At 45.0% G+C, this 18,393-nt stretch overlaps 1 protein-coding gene across 4 annotated transcripts in view; it reads right to left on the bottom strand.

Moving 5' to 3' along the window:
* Positions 1 to 18,393, bottom strand: part of LRGUK (leucine rich repeats and guanylate kinase domain containing) — a 125,794-nt gene that overhangs the window by 15,846 nt on the left and 91,555 nt on the right. For all 4 annotated transcript variants that reach the window (XM_002711985.5, XM_017342684.3, XM_070071326.1 and 1 more), the window contains 2 exons: positions 16,338 to 16,477; positions 1,221 to 1,309 (listed from right to left, as the gene is read on the bottom strand). In XM_002711985.5, the coding sequence (XP_002712031.2) occupies positions 1,221 to 1,309; positions 16,338 to 16,477 (229 nt within the window). The remainder of the gene's footprint in view (positions 1 to 1,220; positions 1,310 to 16,337; positions 16,478 to 18,393) is intronic.

Raw genomic sequence — 18,393 nt, 5'->3', positions numbered from 1 at the left:
GTATCATTTTAATATTCTTTAATATATTAAAAGCCATAAATACAGGCAAATTATCTTCCTTGTGATTTGTATGTTGTTATGGAAGGTCCAACAATTTATCAACTGCTAAAAAATGTATTTATTTATTTGAAAGTCAGAGTTACACAGAGAGAAGGAGAGGCAGAGAGAGAGAGAGAGAGAGAGAGAGGTGTCTTCCATCTGCTGGTTCACTCCCTAACTGGCTGCAATGGCCGGAGCTGCACCAATCCAAAGCCAGGAGCCAGAAGCTTCCACCAGGTCTCCCACATGGGTGCAGGGGCCCAAGGACTTGGGCCATCTTCCACTGCTTTCCCAGGCTATAGCAGAGAGCTGGATCAGAAGTGGAGTAGCCTGGTCTTGAACCAGTGCCCATATGGGATGCTGACGATTCAGGCCAGGGTGTTAACCCTCTGAGCCATAGTCCCGGCCCCAACTGCTATAAAAATTGAAATAGACATTTTCCAATGTTGTTTATAATTAATGCTTTAAAATTTCACCTGAGTGAAATAGTTCTAAAAATTCTAATATAGTCTAAATTCTAATATTAAATATTTTTTTCATCTATTTGTAAGTAAGGCATGCATTCCTGTTCTCTCAGAGTGACTTTAAACGAAAAGAATCATTCACCATTTTTTAGGGAATAAATCCTGCTGCAATTCATCTCAGATTTGCTAAGCTGCTTTGTACAAAGCTGCCCAACTGCACCATATAAAGCAAGCAAATTCAAAGTGTCTGTCTGCCCTTGTAAGGATCTATTTGGAGCTCATATTTACAATCTCTCAGTTTCTACAGCTACAGTGTTGGAACAGGCATGAGTCTGCTGGTCAGTGGTCACACACAGGCCCCAGACTCGGCTCTGCTGAACTTGGTAGAGACCACACTGCCTGTCTTTTGAATCAGTCTATTCAACGGCTGCCTACCAACATAGGGAACAGTAATTACATGTTTCTGATACCCAGAATATATGTAGATATACACATATGTATATGTATGTATACATATATGGACATATACATACATGTATATATGTATGTATGTGTGTGTATATATATATATAAATGAAAAGGAAATACAACTCAAGAACTGGAGTTCTACTGAACTGCTGGGTCCATTTTAGTACAGAGGTTTCTGTTTCTGTTGAGGATTCACAAAAAAATCAACTTCAAGTCACTTAGGTATCAATAAATGTGATAAGCTGCTACCTTTGAAACAGGAATATGTGATGAGGGGGTGTCTTTCCCATGAGGGCTTGCCGGGCTGTCTCATGTTGTCTGTGGACAGAATCTTTTTCCTAGGCAAGAAATACAATCAGAAAATTATGCTGATGTTAAAAATATTAAATAAAATAAAAATAAAAAATAAAAAATATTGAATAAATAAAATATTAAATAAATAAATAATTAAATAATAAAAACATTAAAATAGCTACAATCATTCTTGTCTTACCAGAGATTCAAACAGCAGAAATAGAAAAAGGAAAAAAAGGCACAAAAAGATTGATATTTCTTCAATGGATTATAAATAAGACAAAATGCTTTTATAAAGACTGAAATTTTATTAGCTTTATTTAACATCTAAATACTAATGGAGCACTTTGTGTTAACATTTCATTACTTTAAAAAAAAATTTGTTTTAAGGTTGGTGTTGTGAGTCCCAGCTGCCCCAGGTGTTCATGAGCCTGGAAAAGCAAAAGAACACAGCCCAGTCTTGGGCCCCGGTATCCACCTGTGAAACCTGGATGAAGCTCCTGGATCATGGCTCCAGCCTGGCCCATCCCTGGCTTCTGCATCCACTGGATGGAAGATCTCTGTGTCTCTGCCTTTCTGTCTCCCTCTGTAACTCTGCTTTTCAAGTAAATAAAATAAATTTAATTTTTTGCTTTTAATATGTTTATTCAAATATGTATTGATTTATTTATTTGGGAGACAGAAAAGGACTCAGAGAGTTCCCTCCTGCTGAGTCACTCCCCAAATAGCAGTGGCTAGGGCTGGGCTAGACCCTCGCTGGGAGCCAGGAGCTCAAACAGGTCAGCCACATGCATGGCAGAAACCCAATTACAAGAGCAATCACTGTGGCCTCCCAGGGTCCACATTGTAAAGAAGCTGGAATCAGGACACGACGCAGAAACTGAACCCAGGATTCCAATGTGGGATGCCGGTGTCTGAAGTAGCACTTTTTTTTTTTTTTTTATTTGACAGATAGAGTTAGACAGTGAGAGAGAGACAGAGAGAAAGGTCTTCCTTCCGTTGGTTCACCCCCCAAATGGCTGCTACGGCCGGCACGCTGCGCCGATCCGAAGCCAGGAGCCAGGTGCTTCCTCCTGGTCTCCCATGTGGGTGCAGGGTCCAAGCACTTGGGCCATCCTCCACTGCCCTCCTGGGCCACAGCAGAGAGCTGGACTGGAAGAGGAGCAGCCGGGACCAGAACCCAGCGCCCACATGGGATGCCGGCACCACAGGCGGAGGATTAGCCAAGTGAGCCACGGTGCCAGCCCCTGAACTAGCACTTTAACCATTAGGCTCAATTTCCATTTCATGTTTGCATTTCTTATCTTTCTAATAAAATTACAAGCTTCTCAAGTACACAGATTATTGTTCTTTTCGGTCTTCCCAGACATGAGCACATACAGAGGGCTAACTGACTGGATGAACATAGCCAACTATGTTTAAGGATGATCCTGACATAGGAGAAATTGAGAGGTCTTTCTGTCATATTTTACCTATATCACTATCCATCCTTAGTAAGCACCTGGGGTGAAAACAGATTCAAAAAAACAGTTTCTGCAATCAAAGTGTTTATAATCTGATGTCAAAATGGAATTTAAAAAGATAGAAGGAAAAAAACCCAAAATCTTGATAGCATGATGTCCTGTTTTTATAAATAGTACACGTTTACAAACAGATCATCTGATGGAGTATGCCCTGGTTAGCAACTGCCCATGTAATGGATTTTCCCACTTTAAAAGCAAAGCTAAAATATAAAATTCTTAACTTACAGAGAATATAAATTAGCAAACGCCTATTTGTTTTACACAAAAGGCCAATATTTACAGATATTTATAACATCTATTTAAACAGCAAAAGCTTTTTTTAAAAAGATTTATTTATTTATTTGAAAGTCAGAATTACACACAGAGAGAGGAGAGGCAGAGAGAGAGAGAGAGAGGTCCTCCATCCGATGATTCACTCCCCAATTGGCCGCAACATCTGGAGCTGTGCCAATCTGAAGCCAGGAGCCAGGAGCTTCTTCCAGGTCTCCACGTGGGTGCAGTAGCCCAAGGACCTGGGCCATCTTCTACTGCTATCCTAGGCCATAGCAGAGAGCTGGATCGGAAGAGGAGCAGCTGGGTCTAGAACCAGCGCCCATATGGGATGCCGGCGCTTCAGGCCAGGGCGTTAACCTGCTGCGCCACAGCGTCAGCCCCAAAAGTTTTTAAAATACAGCAATCTTTGCTTGCTGTTTTGATTTTCATGTCATTACTAAACTACACTGTATGTTGACGTTTATTAAAAACCATGTAAGAAATAATAGCAGATAAACATGCTAGAGAAAGGTGAACCCCAGCATAAGCTAACCTCCTGGCTTCGCCTTGGAGCTGGCTTACTTTTACAAGTTTGCCTGTTTTTTTGGGGGGGGGGATTTTTTAAGAATACAGTTGACCCGATTCTGGTTCTAAAAGCATTTTTGCATCACAGAAACTTGTCTGGAGAGTGACTTTGCTTTATAATGATCCGAAGGGGGGCATGCTGAACACCTTTGGGGAATAAAGCCACATCCTAGGGACCAGAGTCTCACTGCTGCATCACTGCACCCAGGACACAAACATCAGCAAGAAGTTAACAACAGTTAAATGGAAGGGAGGAAACGGGTTAATGCAAAGAGTGCTTACCATTCCTTGAAATCTAGACTAGAATTTGTTATTAACTGTTCCTACCTTGCAAAAGTGTAGGCCAAGCTTTTCAGATTGCTTCTTAGAAACTACGAGACATGAGGGCTAATGTGGATTGATTAAACACAGACTCTCATGCGGGTATTTGGCTGTTAAGACCATTTTACTCTTTCCCGACCGTTAGCTCTGTGGTTGTGTGTAAGCAGGGTGGAGATAACACTTGTGCTGGTGGGTCAGCAGAGAGGTTGTGATGACCCAAGAGAAGAACAAGCCCCATTTGAACTGCACCATTTAAAACTTATATGTATTAATAACTCCACAGGGGCTGGTGCTGTGGTGTAGTAGGTGAAGCCGCTGCCTGTGGTGTTGGCATCCCATATGGGCACCCGTTCAGGACCTGGCCGCTCCTCTTCCAATCCAGCTTCCTGCTGTGGCATGGGAGAGCAGCGGAAGATGGCTCAAGTCCCTGGGCCCCTGAACCTGCGTGGGAGACCTGGAGTAGGTTCCTGGCTCCTGGCTTTGCATCGGCCCAACTCTGGCCGTTGCAGCCATTTGGGGAGTGAGCCAGCAGATGGAAGATCTCTTCTCTCTTTCTCTCTCTCTGCCTCACTGTAACTCTGCCTTTCAAATAAATAAATATTAAAAAAATAACTCCACAAATATATCTGAATAGCAGCACATTACTATAAAATTACTATAAAGTAACCAAATTGGCTTTGAAAGTATTTTTTTGCTCATTTATTTGTGCCTGCTAATATTCACTCTCCTGAGTGTACTGCTATTTTGCCCCAATCACTCTATCCTAGGACAATATTTACTGTTGCAATTTCACATTATATCTTCCTCATTTTGTCTCCTAGTGATGCTGGATTTAAATTATGTCACAGCTGGGAAGAAGACAGGGGCAGCAGCAGAGCTCTGCATCTTCCAGCATCTCCACATTAAAAAAAAAGATACAGCAAACAGCAAAATGAAAAACATACAAAAAATAGTTAACAACAAAAGTATGTGACAAGGTATCTACTAAAAAATCCCAAAACATAGGGGGCGTTCTAGTAGCCATAATGCCCGCATGGCATCAGTGTCTACATGGGAGGCAGACAAAGGAAGCAGCATGATGAGTAGCAGACCTGAGAACAGGACAGACAGCCAACACACGTTCACTGGGAAGGGAGCAGGACGTGTGGGACTCCCAGCAGAAACGCAGGACTGTCCCAACCCAGCGGTGGTGAGAAGAGGCCTACAGTAAGTTCCAAAGGGTGTTGGTCAGCCGGGAGTCAACAGACTGGCCCTCTGGGCTTCCCTGTGATACTGGTCCACTCTAAGAGAAGCTGATGGGAGGGGAATATAAATTTATTAGGATAGGGGCCGGCGCTGTGGCGCGGCAGGTTAAAGCCCTGGCAGGAAGCACCGGCATCCCATATGGGTGCTGGTTCTAGTCCCGGCTGCTCCTCTTCCAATCCAGCTCTCTGCTGTGCCCTGGGAAGGCAGTGGAAGATGCCCCAAGTCCTTGGGCCCCTGTACCCGCGTGGGAGACCGGAAGAAGCTCCTGGCTCCTGGCTTTGGATCGGCGCAGCTCCGGCTGTTGCGGCCATCTGGGGCGTGAACCAGCGGATTGAAGACCTCTCTGTCCCTACCTCTCTCTGTAACTCTGTCTTTCAAATAAATAAAATAAATCTTTAAAACAAAGTATTAGGACCGACTCAACAGAGACAACAGAAAGAGGTCTATGCCAGAGGTAGTGGCTGGGGACATAGCAGGGAAAGCTGCCGTGTATTTTAATGCCATTTGAAGGAACTGCAGTCCCTTCTGTAAGTTTGAGAAAGCTAATTTCCCATAAAATAAGCAACAGAATGTATCTGATCAAGTTCCACACAAAATTTTTATATTCATTCATTGGTCCAACATGTATTCACTGAAACCATGCAGGGGACTGGATCTGGGAAACCATCTGGGAAGAAATGAATTTCTTAACACAGGAAGTCCATGGAATGGCCACGTGATTGGGAGCCTGCAGGATCTATGTTGTGTCGAGTGCTGATATGGACATGGTGGAATGGTTAGAAAAGGGGGGCACTGGGGATTGGACACACATAGAGAGAGAGAACACCTCCGAGACACTGCTCTGTGCTTGTAGACCCAGCTAGAGCCTGCTTCATGAGAAGAGATGTGGGGAGCAACCCGGACTAGACTAAGTTACTGGAATTAAGGCTTATTCTATGCATCTGCTCTCCCACAATATGGCGCTGGGAGAGGAGGAAACAGCTTCTACACAGCTGCCTCTCACCAACTTGACAAGCTGCAGGACCTGCTCCTGATTGGAGGAGAGCAGCGTACTCGGCGTGTGGGCAGCCGAGTTGGGATTGGCGGAAGAGGACTATAAAGGAGGAGAGAGACAACATGCACCAGGAACATCTAAGGGGAACACCTGAGGAACACCTGTGCAGCCCCCGAGAGAGCCGGCCGGCGGTGTGCCGCTCCCCCGCGGAAGTGGGGAATGTGGCAGGGGGAACCGCCCTTCCACGGAGGTGGAAGGGTCGACAGCCAACCCGGGAAGAACCAGCAGCAAACCTGGGGAGGGCCGAGCAGAGGAAAGAACAGCGCAGGGTCCTGTGTCGTTCCTCCACGAAGATGGGGAGCGACAAGAGAGAAAGTGCAAGTGAAACAGTACAGTCCTGAGGGTCCTGAGTTCAAGTCGGACATAAAGAACAAAGGCCAGAGATACCGAATGTCACACTTACTCTCCCAGGATGGACACCGATATATCAACACTGGAAAATCTGTATAAGTAGAAGAAAACACTTTTCTTTTGAGATGAAAATAGACACGTCTAGACTGCGTGACCTTGGACAAGAGGCCTCTCCTGCCTGAGCTGACTCAGAGCAACGAAAGGAAAGGGTGCTTGGCAGATGCAGGTGCCCAACGTTGTCCCGCGGATCGACTCTCCCTGGCCTCATACCTGCTGCAGACAGACACCTGCTAAACTGGCTTTCAATGAACGGGTCATTCGGTAAATTCCAGAGAATCTGCTCTCGGTGACCTGGCCTGTTTCAGGGGTAAAGGTGCCTCTTGGAAGTTGGAGGAGCTGTTTGAATAAACAGACACAACTGAAGGGCAGACAGGCAAAGCCTCGTCGTCACAATTCTAGAGCACAAAATTCTAGAGCAATTCCAGAGCACAAAATCCTGGCTAAGGCAGCACAGCCTCTGTGTGTGCTAAAGAAGGTGGGGCTACTATCAGGGAGGCAAACTCCTCCTGAGGTATAGCGATTACCTTATAGGGAACACACAAGGACTGAGAGTTCTGAATGTTGCATAAACAAAAACTTCTCATTGGATATTGTTTGTTATACACTTTTTGCAATAGTAAGAAAAGAGATGTACATTTGTTTTTTAAGTTCATGCCTAAAAAGAAAAACTGTGTTTAAGAGGTAAGGCTGGTTAAAATATTTACAGTTCTCCACGAATCTTAAAGATGTTCAAATTAATGTCCTCTGGGAGTCATGCAGGAAAGTAAATACCATTGAAGACTAGAAAATCAACAACCAATTATATAAGAAGGAATGAGGAAATGAGTAAACTGAATATTTATTGAATTATTCAAATTCATTATGATAATTTTTATAGGAAGTATTTTATGTTGATAAACTATTGGGGTAACAATTAAGAAACATGATGTTAGCGGGTATTTTTCAGATTTGAAAAGTTAATAATAATATTCTTGGGCATTTCTTCCTAACAGAGACAAGTCATTTAGGTTCTAAACTACCAGCAACCTTAGGGAGGGGAGTGGACAACAGCTCACGCAACACTGGTTATTGGTGATACTGAGGCTCTCCAGAGGGGTGGAGACAACCGACCTGCACTCACCAAAGGCAGTGGCTCAGAGGGTCTCACTACTAAAATATTCATTCCATAAAGGCAGAGACAAGGTCTGGTGTGTTCTGTTACCTAAAGCAGGGTCTGATCAGCACGTATCTGTTCTACAAGGAACGGCAAACCCAGACCCTGCCTCCGTGATAGGGATTCAGCCATCCAGCATGGCCGGACAGCCGAAGGAGTGAGGGACTAGGAGGAAGGAGAAGGAAGGGAATGGGAGGGAGGAAAGGGGAAAAGGAGGAAGGGAAGGAATGAATGGGGAAGCGGGGAGGAAGGGTCTTCTGCATATGGGAATGGAGAGGATTGCTTTGAGGGCAACAGCCCTTCCTAGACGTCTAGACTAGCACCAACGTAATGAACTCCTCCATCACAGACCGCGGGTGTGACTCCTTTTCCACTTGTCCATAGTTGCCCTTAATTCACTATTCCAGTTCCTCAGATCTGTATCCAGTGGGGGTAGTGACCTGGGTCTCACTGCTGAACAGTTCTCACCCTAATCTGGTCTACTACCGTGACTTGAACTATCCCTCTTCAAGCCCTTCAGACTGGTTTTTAGTTCACTTTGCCTGCCTCTGGTTTCAGCCATCGCCCTCAGATTCCTTACTGATCGCCCTTAATTTTTCAAGTGAAATCCCTCAGGAAATCCTACTCAGTCCCAGAATGGACTAAGTGACTCACTGAGGCTTGTTCAGCTAGTGAGCAGAACAGGTGGCACGAGCCCCACCGATGTGTGCCAGCATCCCATGCTTCAAGAACTTCTCCAGGGGCCGGCACCGTGGCTCACTTGGTTAATCCTCTGCCTGCGGTGCTGGCATCCCACAGGAGCACCGGGTTCTAGTCCCAGCGTCTCCTCTTCCAGTCCAGCTCTCTGCTGTGGCCAAGGAGGGCAGTGGAGGATGGCCCAAGTGCTTGGGCCCATGCACCTGCCTGGGAGACCAGGAGAAGCACCTGGCTCCTGGCTTCGGATAGGCGCAGTGCCGGCCGTAGCAGCCATTTGGGGGGTGAACCAACAGAAGGAAGACCTTTCTCTCTGTCTCTGTCTCTGTCTCTGTCTCTCTCTCTCTCTCACTGTCTATAACTCTGTCAAAAATAAAAAAAATAAATAAAAATAAAAAAAAATTTTCAACCATTACCACCTTATATTCCCTCTCCAGAGATAAGCACTGTAACCACGTCTTCGTATATTTTTTAAAGATTTTATTTATTTGAACGTCAGAGTTACAGAGAGAGAAGGAGAGACAGAGAGATCATCCATCTGTTGATTCACTTCCCAGATGACCACAGTGGCCAGCGCTGAGCCAGGTCAAAGCCAGAAGCCAAAAACTTCATCCAGGTCTCCCACATGGGCAGCAAGGGTCCAAGGACGTGGGGCATTTTCCACTGCTTTTCCAGGGGTACATTAGCGTGGAGCTAGATTGGAGGCTGGGACATGAACCGGCACCTACGTGGGATGCTGGCTTTGCAGGCTTTACCTGCTGTGCCACAAAGTAGACCCCCTTCTTCACACTTTTATCACCTCGACTCGCAGCCCCAAATATCAAGACTTAGCATTGCCTGTTCTTTACTTCTATATTAATGGAATCATATGTATTCCTTTGAATCAGAATTTCTTGGTTCAAGAATACATTTGTAGAATACATCCATGTAGAGAGGTTTGTTCATTTACATTACTGTATACCTCTCATTGTCGCTCCCCCTCTTCGTGGAGGAACGACACTAAACCCTGCCTAGGCTTCATATCCGAGTCACGGCACCATTATGTCGCTCCCCCTCTTCGGGTTTGCTGCTGGTTCTTCCCGGGTTGGCTACTATCCCTTCCACCTCCGTGGAAGGGCAGTTCCCCCTGGCCGCATTCCCCACTTCCGCAGGGGAGCGGCACACCGCCGGCCGGTTCTCTCGGGGGCTGCACGGGTTCCCTTAGATGTTCCCCATAGATGTTCCCGGTGCATGCCGTCTCTCTCCTCCTTTATAGTCCTCCTCCGCCAATCCTAACTCGGCTGCCCACACGCCGAGTACGCTGCTCTCCAATCAGGAGCAAGTCCTACAGTTTATTAGCTGAACTGGAGGCAGCTGTGCGGAAGCTGTTTACTTCTCTCCCAGCGCCATATTGTGGGAGAGCAGATGCATAGAATAAGTCTTAATTTCAGTAACTTAGTCCAGTCCGGATTGCTCCCCACACTCATCATATGAACACTCACAACTTTTGCTTAGCCACGTTCTATTGATAGATATTTGAGGTTCTAGATTAGGACTACCATGAACGGTGCTTCTATAAATATTTTTCTTTGTATTTCTGGAGCACAGGCCTCTCATTTCTGTCAGGTGTACTCAGGAATATCACACTGGAAGTACCTGGTAAGTGTATGCTCAATTTCAGTTAAGTCCAGCCATTTTTCTATTATATACCCAGTTCACCTTACACCAGCGGTCTTTGTAAGAACTTCCATTGCCCACATATTAGCAGCCAGTCTTATCTTTTAGCACTTCCAGGTTACGTGCAGTGGCATCTCGTTGTGGTTAGAATTTGCACTGTGTTGGCCGGCGCCGCAGCTCACTAGGCTAATCCTCCACCTTGCGGCGCCGGCACACCAGGTTCTAGTCCCGGTCGGGGCTCTGGATTCTGTCCTGGTTGCCCCTCTTCCAGGCCAGCTCTCTGCTGTGGCCAGGGAGTGCAGTGGAGGATGGCCCAAGTGCTTGGGCCCTGCACCCCATGGGAGACCAGGAGAAGCACCTGGCTCCTGCCATCGGATCAGCATGGTGCGCCGGCCGCAGTGCGCCGGCCGCGGCGGCCATTGGAGGGTGAACCAACGGCAAAGGAAGACCTTTCTCTCTGTCTCTCTCTCTCTCACTGTCCACTCTGCCTGTCAAAAAAAAAAAAAAAGAATTTGCACTGTGTTAATAACGAGCCTGTATGTATCTGTGCATATCATTACTGGCCATCTGGCTAGCCTCCTTTGTGAAAGCATTTTCCTATGAATAACCTGTTCTTTCTTAATAATTTGTAGTTCTTTATATACTCTGGACAAAAATACTGTTGGATTTATTCCAAATAGCTTCTCCCTCTCTGATTTGCACTCTTCTTCTCTTTCATGTTGTTTTCTGATTAAGTTCTTAATTTTAGTGTACCTCCATATTTCAAAATTTTCCTTTGTAATTGTTTCGTGTTACTGTTGAATCTTTTCCCATCTCAAGGTCATAAATATATTCTTTTTAAAACAGTAATTGTTTATTTACTTGAAAGACAGAGTTACAGGGAGGGAAGGAGGGAGAGATCAATCTTCCATCTGCCAATTCACTCCCTAAATGGTCACAACAGCAGGCCGGGGCTTCACACCATACTTGGAAGTATTGTTAATTTGACTTCACATTTGTGTATACAATCCACACCTTAATTTTTGCATATGGTACAAGATTAGGGTTAAATTTAATTTTTCCCTATTTATATACAATTGGCTGTATACAGAAAATATCTTTTCCTATTAACTTAGCTGTGCCTCATTTTTTTATAGATCAGTTTTCCATGTGTGATAGGCCTGTTCCTGGGCTCTTTGTTTTTGTGATGATACAAACATTAAAATCATCTCACCAATTTGCACAGAAAATATTATGGAAGGTTTTGACTGGATTGCATAGAAACTATAAGATCTATTGGACAGAGCTGACATTTGTTCATAGTGAGTCTTGCAATCCACGAACATGGTCAATTCCTCTAATTATTTAGGGCTTCATTTTTTCTGTATAGAACTATTATATATATTACATTAGATTTATTTTAAAATATTTTAGATGCTATTGGCAATACATTTAAAATCTTTAGAAAAATTGTTGCTATTACATAATTTTTTTGCATATTGACATTTTATCTAATAATCCTGTCAAAAACACTTGGTGTTTCTAAACTTTACACTATCCCTGTTCCTAGTTTATCGAACTGACTAGTACCTCTGGATCAACATTGAATTATTAATTATTTCACTTCTTCCTCCAATTGGATTAAAAAAATATACATTTCCTAATCTTTGAGTGTCACCCTAGAGATTAAAATATATGTTCCTAGCTCATCAAAGTCTCAAGTGTTCCAACATTAATTATTGCATTTATCCTCTTCCTAGAATTCAAATGGAAAAATTCTGGAACATAGCATTTCCATTTACACCTTTCTCAATAATACTGGTGCTGTACATTTTAATTTTTATATTTTTATTTTATAAAATCTGATTTTCTCTCTATATTTTGAAATCACCATTCTTTTTTTAAAGTCAAGATCTCATTAGATTTACTCTCATTTTACCTTTCTCTTGCTCTTTTTTCTGGCATATCTGCCCTTCAGTTCCTTTGATCAGATTTCATTTTAGCTAAGGAAACTTCTCTAACATTTTTTCATTCATCTAGGATTTCTGTGTCAAATTCCCTTTCCTTTGTCTAGAAAGAACTTTAATTCACCTTCACTTTTGAAGGGTATTTTTACTGGGTACAAAATTCTAGGTTAGCAATAATTTTCTTCTATCACTTCACATATATTCTTCTGCCTTCTTGATTCCGGTTCTTTTGTTAATATTTTTTTTACTTTTATTTATTTATTTATTTTTATTTTTTGACAGGCAGAGTGGACAGTGAGAGAGAGAGACAGAGAGAAAGGTCTTCCTTTGCTGTTGGTTCACCCTCCAATGGCCGCCGCGGCCGGCGCACCGTGCTGATCCGATGGCAGGAGCCAGGTGCTTCTCCTGGTCTCCCATGGGGTGCAGGGCCCAAGCACTTGGGCCATCCTCCACTGCACTCCCTGGCCACAGCAGAGAGCTGGCCTGGAAGAGGGGCAACCGGGACAGAATCCGGCGCCCCGAGTGGGACTAGAACCTGGTGTGCCGGCGCCGCAAGGCGGAGGATTAGCCTAGTGAGCCGCGGCGCCGGCGATTCCGGTTCTTTTGGAAAATCAGCCGTCAACTGAATTGCTGCTCTTATGAACGTATCCTCCATTCCTTTACTCTTTAGGTTTTTGTGTTTATTTCTGGTACAATATAATTTCAAGATAAATGTGTCTAAATTAGGTTTTCAGAATTTCTCTAATCTGTAGCTTGATGATTTCTGGAAGGACTGTAAAATTTTCTCCATTTTTTTATGCAAATGTTGCTTCTCTTCCATTTCCCCTCATCTCTGTTTTTTGGATTCTATAACACATGTCAGATCTTCTCATCGTTTGCTTTATGTGTTTTCCTTTTTCCCTGTATTTTCCATCTTCTTGTCTAAGACATATTTTTCCTAACAATCTTTCAACCTATTCTCTCTTCAGCTGTGTCTTAACTTGGTATTAATTTCAGTTACTTCCGGCCTCTTCCTCACCTCAAAAAAAAAAAAAAAAAAAAAAACCCCACACAGTCATTCCAGGTTTTAAATTCTCAATTTGGTTTTTGGTTGAATTTCCCGTTTTTCCTTGTATTCTGGAAGATTGTAAATACAATCATGGTTAACATTTGGGTTTGATAACAGCAACACATGGACGTTCCAAACTGTGTACTCGATATTACCAATACCTGAAGACCCTGTGAGGCCTGCTTCCGTCATCGGTTGATTCTGTCATGCCTATGCATGTTTTCCATCTCCTTGTGTGCTTGGTTACTTTTCATTGTGTAGCAAATACTGTATTTTCAAAACTGCCTATGGGGTATTTCCTATGCCAGGTACACAAGGCCAGGCAGGACTCCTGACCGTACTGTCAGGGATGAGAATATCTAAGCTGTAGTTCCTGTGCAGTCTTGAGTGCTTCTTCTTCACCCTTCTCTGCGGTGGCTCTTCAGCTACAACCCAAATCAGGCATGGTTCGCTCGATTTCCCGTCTTCACGGACCTCAGAGGTTCATGCTATTGTCTTAATTCACAGAACTGTCGGGTGTGTCAGTTCAGCCCTCTGCCATACCCAGCTCAACTGGCAAAGGTTCAGAGGAATAGTGATCAGAATAACCTACTGGCAGGATTATACGGAAAAGCCTCACTGCTGTGGTGAATTTTGCGGCGGTTTTGAGCAGGAGAGGAAGAATGCAACCTCCAACACCAATGCAGGGGTGCTTCAGAGCAACAGACCCTAAACCACAAACAGAAGACCAGGAGCCACAGGAACCCCTGCCCTGTCCAACACGCTCAAAGGCTCTTTGATAGTTTCCAAAGGAAAATACGCACACATTAAATCAACAGCCTTGAACAGTTTGAGATTTAGGCTTTTGACTGAGCAAGAAGCACTTTTCCTAACCCACGAAAAAGGAGGAGGAGGAGAGGGGGAGGGGGAGAAGGAAGGGGATGAGGGAGGGGTGGGGGAAGTGAAGGGGGGGGAAGGGGAAGAAGAGAGGGGGAGGGGGAGGGGGGAAGGGGAGGAAGAGAGAGGGAGGGAGAGAGGGGGAGAGGGATAGAGGGAGAGAGAGGGGAAGGGGAAGAAGAGAGGGGGAGGGGGAGAGGGGGAGAGGGAGGGGAAGGGGAAGGGGAAGGGGAGAGAGCACAAAGAACACAGGTGCTGATCTACTCCCCAAATGCCTGCAGCAGTTCCTGGCAGGGGGCTGAAGCCTGGAACTGGGAACTGAGTTCAGGGTTTTCTTTAGTTTTAATTTATTTGTGAAGGGGAAAGAGAAAGAGAAGGAGGGAAGGGGGGAGGGGGAGAGAGAGAGAAAAAAAAAAAAGAGAGACAGAGAGGCGCCTGATTTACTACAGACCTTGGTTGAAGGGAAGAACCCCAGACTTAACTTATTTTGACTAAGTAAGATTTACGCGCTCAAGAATCATGGCACACACTCCTATCACTACAGATGTTTGCAGCGTCTCCACCCACTGCTGCTGCTAGCAAGCCAGGATCTGCACTAAACGTGGCCCCACATCCCACAGGGGATGGCACAGCAGTCTATACGACCTGCCTGGCGTGGCTTCGGAAGTCCAGCTGGGCTAATCAGAGTCTCCTGCCATCAGCGTTATAAACCAAAGGGACAGAGCTGTCAGGAACCGTGGGCGCAGCGTGAAGAAGGCAGAGAGAAGGTGCTGGGTCAGATGTGAGAGCTCCCTCAAGCTCCTGAGAAGGAAGCTGGCGGCGTGGGGACAAGGGAACACAGATGAACAGGGGCAGAGGCATCCGCCTCTTGCGCTAGAACACACAGAACCTATCGCGACTTCATCAGAGCAGAATACAGTGCAGCTACGGCCGTGTGCACCACAGCCTGGGCCTCCTGGCTGGAAGGGACGGGCCACCAGTCTCTCACACACCACTGCCAACTGTTCTTTTCTGTTGTTGTTTTTAAAGTGTGTTTATTTGAAAGGCAGAGTGTCAGTGGGAGGTGGAGGAGAGACAGAGAGAGAGGCCATCCATCTGCTGGTTCACTCCTCAAATGGCTGTAATGGCTGGAGGTGGGCCAGGCCTGAAGCCGGGAGCTTCTTCCAGGTCTCCCACGTGGGTGGCAGTGTCCCAGGCAGTTGGGCCCTTTTCCACTGCTTTCCCAGGCACACTATCAGGGAGCTGGATCAGAAGTGCAGTGGCCAGGACTCAGACTGGCGCCCCTGTGGGATGTCGGCACGTCAGACAGCAGTGTTACGGTCTACATCACGGTGGCCCCCAGTTGTTCTAACTTTGGAAGATGGTGCAACTATTTGCTTACAACAGGACTGTCTTGGGGAAACACAACCAGAGAGCTGACAACCCAAACTAAAGATCTGCCCCTTCTGTGGCGAACTGTAACTATGTAAGACTTTGTGTATTCCCAAATCATCACAGGAAAACAAATCTAATCGGAATGCAGTGCCGATTGTGCACTGAGTACTCCCCCACATCCTGATTATTCCACATTCTCAGGGAAATGAGTTGGGACTAAGTCCTAAAACATGAACTCTGGGGAACCCGCGTTGTGGCATGGTGAGTTAAGCCGCCACTTGTGTCTCTGGCATTCCACGTCCCAGCTGCTCCACTTCTGATCCAGCTCCTTGCAAATGCACCTAGGAAAGCAGTGGAAGATGGGCTCAAGTCCTCGGGCCCCTGCTACCCAAGTGGGAGCCCCAGCAGAAGCTCCTGACTCCTGGCTTCATCCTGACCTGCTGCAGTCATTGGGGGAGTATTGGGGGAGTGAACCAGTGGATGGAAGGTCTCTTGTTTCTCTCTCTCTCTCTCTCCCTCCCTCCCTCCCTCTCTCATTCCCTGTAACTCCCTCAAATAAAATTTTCCTTAAAAAAAAAAAAACTCTTTTTTTGAGTAGACTCACTTTTCAGGCCCAGACTCCAAACACTCAAACTCAGATGTGCTCTACTGCATTACTATGACCAAGGTGCTTTTCTGTTCTTGCTAAACGAGGAGTTGAGGGTCACAGTTTTCACTGGGAGCCTTGGGGGAAAGGTATTCACAAAATCTTCAATACTCTATAATCAATGTCTGTTCTTAGAGATGTATAAAGAACGGGAAAATTTTGTTCTCAATTGGTGTCAGCAAGGGAAAAATTTTGGGGGAAACGTATTGGTTTCAAAACATGAAGCCCATTTTTGTCTGAGTTCGTACAAGGTTCAGTTGCGGCTTTACCCCTTCTTCCCCTGCCTTACCACTGGGGTTTTTTTGGCTGAAAGTTTGGGCCATAATTTAACAAAGTAGTTTCTGTCTGTGGAGTCCTGGAAATCTTTCACATTTGAAACAGTCATCTTCCTGGGAGGCTCCTCTGACTTCAGGTAAGACTTCTGAACATCTGGGAGGAAAAAAAAGAAAGTTTAAAATAAAAGGCATAAAATAGAATAAGGGTATTTCTCAAGTGGTAGAACTGTTCTGTATTTTTATAGTTGTCCAAACATAATACATGATATGCTTAAGGTCAGTGTATCTAACTTTTAAAATAAAATAGAGTAAAATAATAATAATAATAAATCAGTGCACAAAACCCACTGGACAGATCCTCTGAGTAGTCCTAGCATTCAGTCGGGACAGGCTTGTGAGTGCAATTAAAGGAAGAAAAACTCCTGGCAAAAAACAGTGGGTTCTAGTTGCTGACTGAAAAAGTCACCCTTACAATGTCTTGCTATGGACAAAATACTTCCAAAAGGCTAAAAGGAAAATAAAATATGCAATTCTGAAAAGGAATGTTGAAATACAAAGCAGGTCACTGTTTAACAGAATTTATAAATAATGTCTAACGTTTCCTTTAAGACAATGATAAGGTCCAGAGATCTAGCCCTTATGACTATAAATGTCTTAGTGTTGCTCATCTCTAAGAGGGCCCTTGGATACAAAGGAGCAGCAACAGGTTTCAAGAGCATTGCTTTCCCACATGGACCGGGTCAATATGACTGGCTGAGCCCATGTGGGAGGCTACCCCCAGTCAAAGACAAAAATACAACTGTAAACAGAAGCTAGTTTTGTTTTTAATACACAGAAAGGCTGAAACCAAGCAAGAACAATCCCAAGGTGCTACGAATGAAGTCACCATCGTGGGAATTGATACCAAGAGGTCAGAAGGCTTCAGGGGCTGAGGCACCGACACTTCTGGGCTGAGAAGGGCTCTCACGGTCTTAGTGCTTGGCAGGCAAGGTCAGGGTGCCCTGATAGGGTGGGAAGCTAAACAGGCAGTGTTTGGAAGCTTCAGCCGCAGACCGAGGCACATGGACAGGCACAGAACCGCATCTGGACTGAAACGCCTCTCGGGAATCAGACTTCTCTACCCTGTGTGCTGGTCTGGAACCTGAGCTTGAACTCCCATCATACTGTGTGGCAATCCCAAACCAAGGACACAAAGTCAAATTCATTGCAGACAAGTCAAAGTATTGAAGCAGGATAGGGAAGCAGAGTCCAAAGCTCCACAACCCAGCACCTATCTTGAGAAAAAGGAAGAGATACTCAAGTGGTGTAACGTGGGGAAGGATTGTATCCAAATAATTCCAGTTAATAGTTAGCAATCTGCAATGGAATAGTGTAGTAACTACATTGATCACAACCAAAGGGATAAAAGGAGATAGTTGTATGTAGAACCACTTGCTGTTAAATCTTTATGATAAAAAGTCATTTGAGGGGCTGGTGCTGCAGTGTGGCAGGTAAAGCCACTGCCTGCAGGGCCGGCATCCCATATGGACACTGGTTCAAGTCCCAGCTGCTCCACTTCCAATTCAGCTCTCTGCTATGGCCTGGGAAAGCAGCAGCAGATGACCCAGGTCCTTGGGCCTTTGCACCTGCGTTGGAGGCCTGGAGGAAGCTCCTGGCTCTTGGCTCCAGATCAGCTCAGGTCCAGCCATTGCAGACATTTGGGGAGTGAACCAGCGGATGGAAGACTCTCTCTCTCTCTCTCTCTCTATCTGTGCCTCTGCTTCTGCCTCTGCCTCTCTGTAACTCTGCCTTTCAAATAAATAAATAAATCTTTTTTAAAAGTCATTTAAGTCATATTTACCAAGCATCTACAATGTGCCAGATGGTGCTTGGGATGCTGGGGACAGAACAGTAAATAAAAAGGCCTTGATCTGTGGAGATTACATTCTAATGCTGGAGAAGGGAAATAAGATGAAATAATGCCAGGTAATAAGCATGATGAAGAAACAGTTGTCAGATAAGGGGGCAGAGAGAGAGAGACAGCATGGTGGTCTAAGGAAGTCTCTCTGCAGTGCAGACATCTGAACTGAT

This window comes from Oryctolagus cuniculus, chromosome 3 (assembly GCF_964237555.1).
Source record: "Oryctolagus cuniculus chromosome 3, mOryCun1.1, whole genome shotgun sequence".
NCBI lineage: Eukaryota > Metazoa > Chordata > Mammalia > Lagomorpha > Leporidae > Oryctolagus > Oryctolagus cuniculus.
This window is presented reverse-complemented; position numbering and strand designations above follow the sequence as displayed.